At 29.7% G+C, this 3,430-nt stretch overlaps 1 protein-coding gene across 1 annotated transcript in view; it reads left to right on the forward strand.

Annotated features, from left to right (window-relative positions):
- Positions 1–3,430, forward strand: part of NECTIN3 (nectin cell adhesion molecule 3) — a 126,301-nt gene that overhangs the window by 41,171 nt on the left and 81,700 nt on the right. Inside the window, exons 4-5 of the mRNA XM_030884432.2 lie at positions 1,218–1,335; positions 2,183–2,334. Of these exons, the coding sequence (XP_030740292.2) occupies positions 1,218–1,335; positions 2,183–2,334 (270 nt within the window). The remainder of the gene's footprint in view (positions 1–1,217; positions 1,336–2,182; positions 2,335–3,430) is intronic.

The following is a 3,430-nucleotide window of genomic DNA, read 5'->3' on the forward strand; positions in this document are numbered from 1 at the left end:
GCTATAGGTCTCAATAGCCGGGCACCATCAGCCTTCTTCACCACGCTTACTTATGCACACATTCGTCTTCAGCATTTATGTGGGGAAGGTGGTCACATAATGATGGGTTTTGTTCTTTGGTTGCTTGTTTTACTTGATGTTGTACGGTAAAACAATATATTTTTTAATGTTTTTTTAAAAAAAACAATGTTTTAATAACTTTTTTGTATGTGTACAGTTTTATCTTCTGTGTAAAATTTTCAATATCTGATCTTTTTATAGCTTAGCTTCTATATTCATAAGGGTTACAAAATCAAATAGAACAGGGAACATATTTATGTTCTGCTAGACTTTCTATGCTTGGACAGATCATAAATTTAGACAAGTATTTTGATGAGATTTTATTTTTTGTTGGTTTGGTTTTTTATATAGCATTCAGAGAATTTGAAATTTCACATATGCATTATACTTGATGTAATAGTTTCTAAAGCTAATTGCAATGCTCTTTTTCAGCATTTATAGTGTTAAACTTGAATAGCTCTACTTTTAATGTTACTACTCTTGTATTCTTGGATGCTGATATCTTTTCTCCAAAGAATTCCATTAATTTTTGTCTTTTTTTGTTTTATTACCTTGTTTTCACAGCTTTATCCCCCTTTTCTAGTGAAATTCAGATCCCTATTTTAACTACTATTGTATGTATATATTTAAAGAATGATCACATATTTTCTCTACCTTCTAGTAATTACTGAAATATTCTTCAATTTGATTTAAATTCATGATGATTAACCTTATGTGCACTTGAAAATTCTAAAAAAAAAAATATATATATATATATATATATAATGTATGTAAACTGTATCTTCTAATGTTAGATTTTATACCTTAGGCTTATTAGCACTGGTAGCGTGGTAAGGTTATTTTTGGACTGCTAACTGAAAGATCAGTAATTCAGATCCACCAACTGCTCTGTGAGAAGGATCAAGCTTTCTGCTCCCATGAAGATTTATAAAAATTTCCATCAAAAACCTCATGTATGGTTACTGAGTTGGAATAGACTTGGTTGCAGTGGGCGTGGTTAAGCTCAGCGTAACCAGTGCTCAGCATGGGTTATATATGCTGAGAGTAAAAAAAAAAAAAAGATTCCTACTCTTTGATGCGGACTCTTATTTTACTGTCTTCTCGGTGTATGTTGCTTTTACTTTTAGCAAACAATAACTTTTGTGTTCATATTGTAGATGCTCCCGAAGTTTCAGTAACCGGGTATGATGGAAATTGGTTTGTTGGAAGAAAAGGTGTTAATCTCAAGTGTAATGCTGATGCAAATCCACCACCTTTCAAGTCTGTGTGGAGCAGGTATTATATTCTTCCCTTTATTTTGTGTTTTATGTGATAATTGAATTTTTTATTGTGGTTTATTTGAATAAACTACTTTCTAATATATGTTCTAAAGCATCAAGGACATGTGTTTAATTAAATTTTTAATTATTACTCTCTTCATTTTCTTTCTAGGATTTTAGTAATATTACTTAAACATGATCCTGCAGTTGAGATCACGTCTCCAAACAAACAAGAACTTGAATTTATTTAGGGTTTCTAATGTTACCTTCTAAAATGATGTGTTTTTTTTAACTTCATTTGGTTGACATTAACCAGTTTTCTTCTACAGTAATATAACAATTTGATGCTATTTTGAAATAATATATATTTCATAGGTATTTTATTAGTAGTAGTAGGGAAAAGATCTGTTTCTTAGAAAATATATGATTAAACTGAAAGAAAATAGCTATCCTTTTTGCAGCTTGTCTAAGTCAAGCATCTTGAAATTGCACTGTTGATTCTGTTTCCATTGAGTTATTGTATGTTACAAGTTGCACTAATTATGTTCTTTCTACCTGTGTAACTGATTAATGTGTGTGGTTGCTAGTGTTGATAGGACCCTCTTGTTCTTTGTGGGGCTTCTACTTTTTCTAGAACTATTTGATTTAACTGGTATGTAAGAATGAGCATTCTTAATGAATTTTATTGGTTCATCTTATAAGTAAGGAATCATAACTTATCATTTGTTGATTTTGTAATATATTTCACCTGTAGTATATGAATTCTTTTCCTCACTTCTCCAAAATGTAATGACTTAATTAAATATTACTGATGAGTATATGTTGAAGATTTTAAAAATAATTTCATACTTCTTAAAACCTAGGTTGGATGGACAATGGCCTGATGGCTTATTGGCTTCAGATAATACTCTTCATTTTGTCCATCCATTGACTTTCAATCATTCTGGCATCTATATATGTAAAGTGACGAATTCCCTTGGTCAAAGAAGTGATCAAAAGATCATCTATATTTCAGGTAAGGTATTATTTCTTGAACAATGAGTTCAAAATATTCCTGTAACAGCAGTTATGACAGTAACAAAGCACTACTTGATACTTGTAAAGAAATGGGTTCATCAATGTGAGGATTTCTAGAAGAGATATGGGAAACTATTTCCTGAAAGAATTTGAAGTCATTTTTAAAAGTTTGTAGGAAAATTCTATCATTTTAATTCCATTTTCCTTGTACTTTTGAAAGCCCTTGTATATGAAAATTGGCGTGCCTTAAGAATGTCAAAATATGTATGCATTTTAAATATGTATGCATATCATTTTAATTATATGTGTAGTTATTTTAAATTAATATAATTTAAATGATATGTATAGGTACTTAAAATGCATATATTAAAATGACTAGGGAAGAATATTCAATACAAGTTATGCGTTTTAAATATTTGAATTATATATAGGTATTTAAAATACATTTAAGCTTATATTAAATATCCTTCCCTAGATCCTTTCTCAGTTCTTTTATCTTTACACCAAAAACATTGATTTTTCTTATTTTAGACCTACTTTGCATCCCAAGTAATTGATAAATTAAGATGTCAAGTTTGATAATCTTTGTTAAATAAACATGTTGGGTTTCTAAGAGTTGAAGTAAGAATGATACTGAAAATGTTTTAATAAAATGCAATAAATAGTATTTCTTTTGATTAGTCCTTAAGCCACTAAGAATTCAGATTCTTCACATTCCATTTGTTTCACTGAATATTTTTGCTGCTTAATGGTGTATTAATTTGGACATGTCTATATCTGAAGTAAAAATACAGTTTCCTATGTGTGGTTATACACAAAGGTGTTATTTATTTGCTTGTGCTTATTTATAAAGATGAAAAACTATTTTAAGAACCTCCTTATTGACTACTAGCTGTTGGCATGGTTAACAAGTGAAACATTGGGAGGAAAAAAGAGAGAACCTTGAGGAATGCAAGTTTGTCTGAATTATCCTGCGAGTATTTCTAATGCTTCAGAAGATGAGAGCATCGAAGTCGTCTTTTTTTTTTTTTTAATCAATTTATTGGGGCTCATAAAATTCATCACAATACATAGATCAATTGTGTAAAGCACAT

Source organism: Echinops telfairi, unplaced genomic scaffold, assembly GCF_000313985.2.
Source record: "Echinops telfairi isolate 266 unplaced genomic scaffold, ASM31398v2 ScPeMD7_6;HRSCAF=24_0, whole genome shotgun sequence".
Classification (NCBI taxonomy): domain Eukaryota; kingdom Metazoa; phylum Chordata; class Mammalia; order Afrosoricida; family Tenrecidae; genus Echinops; species Echinops telfairi.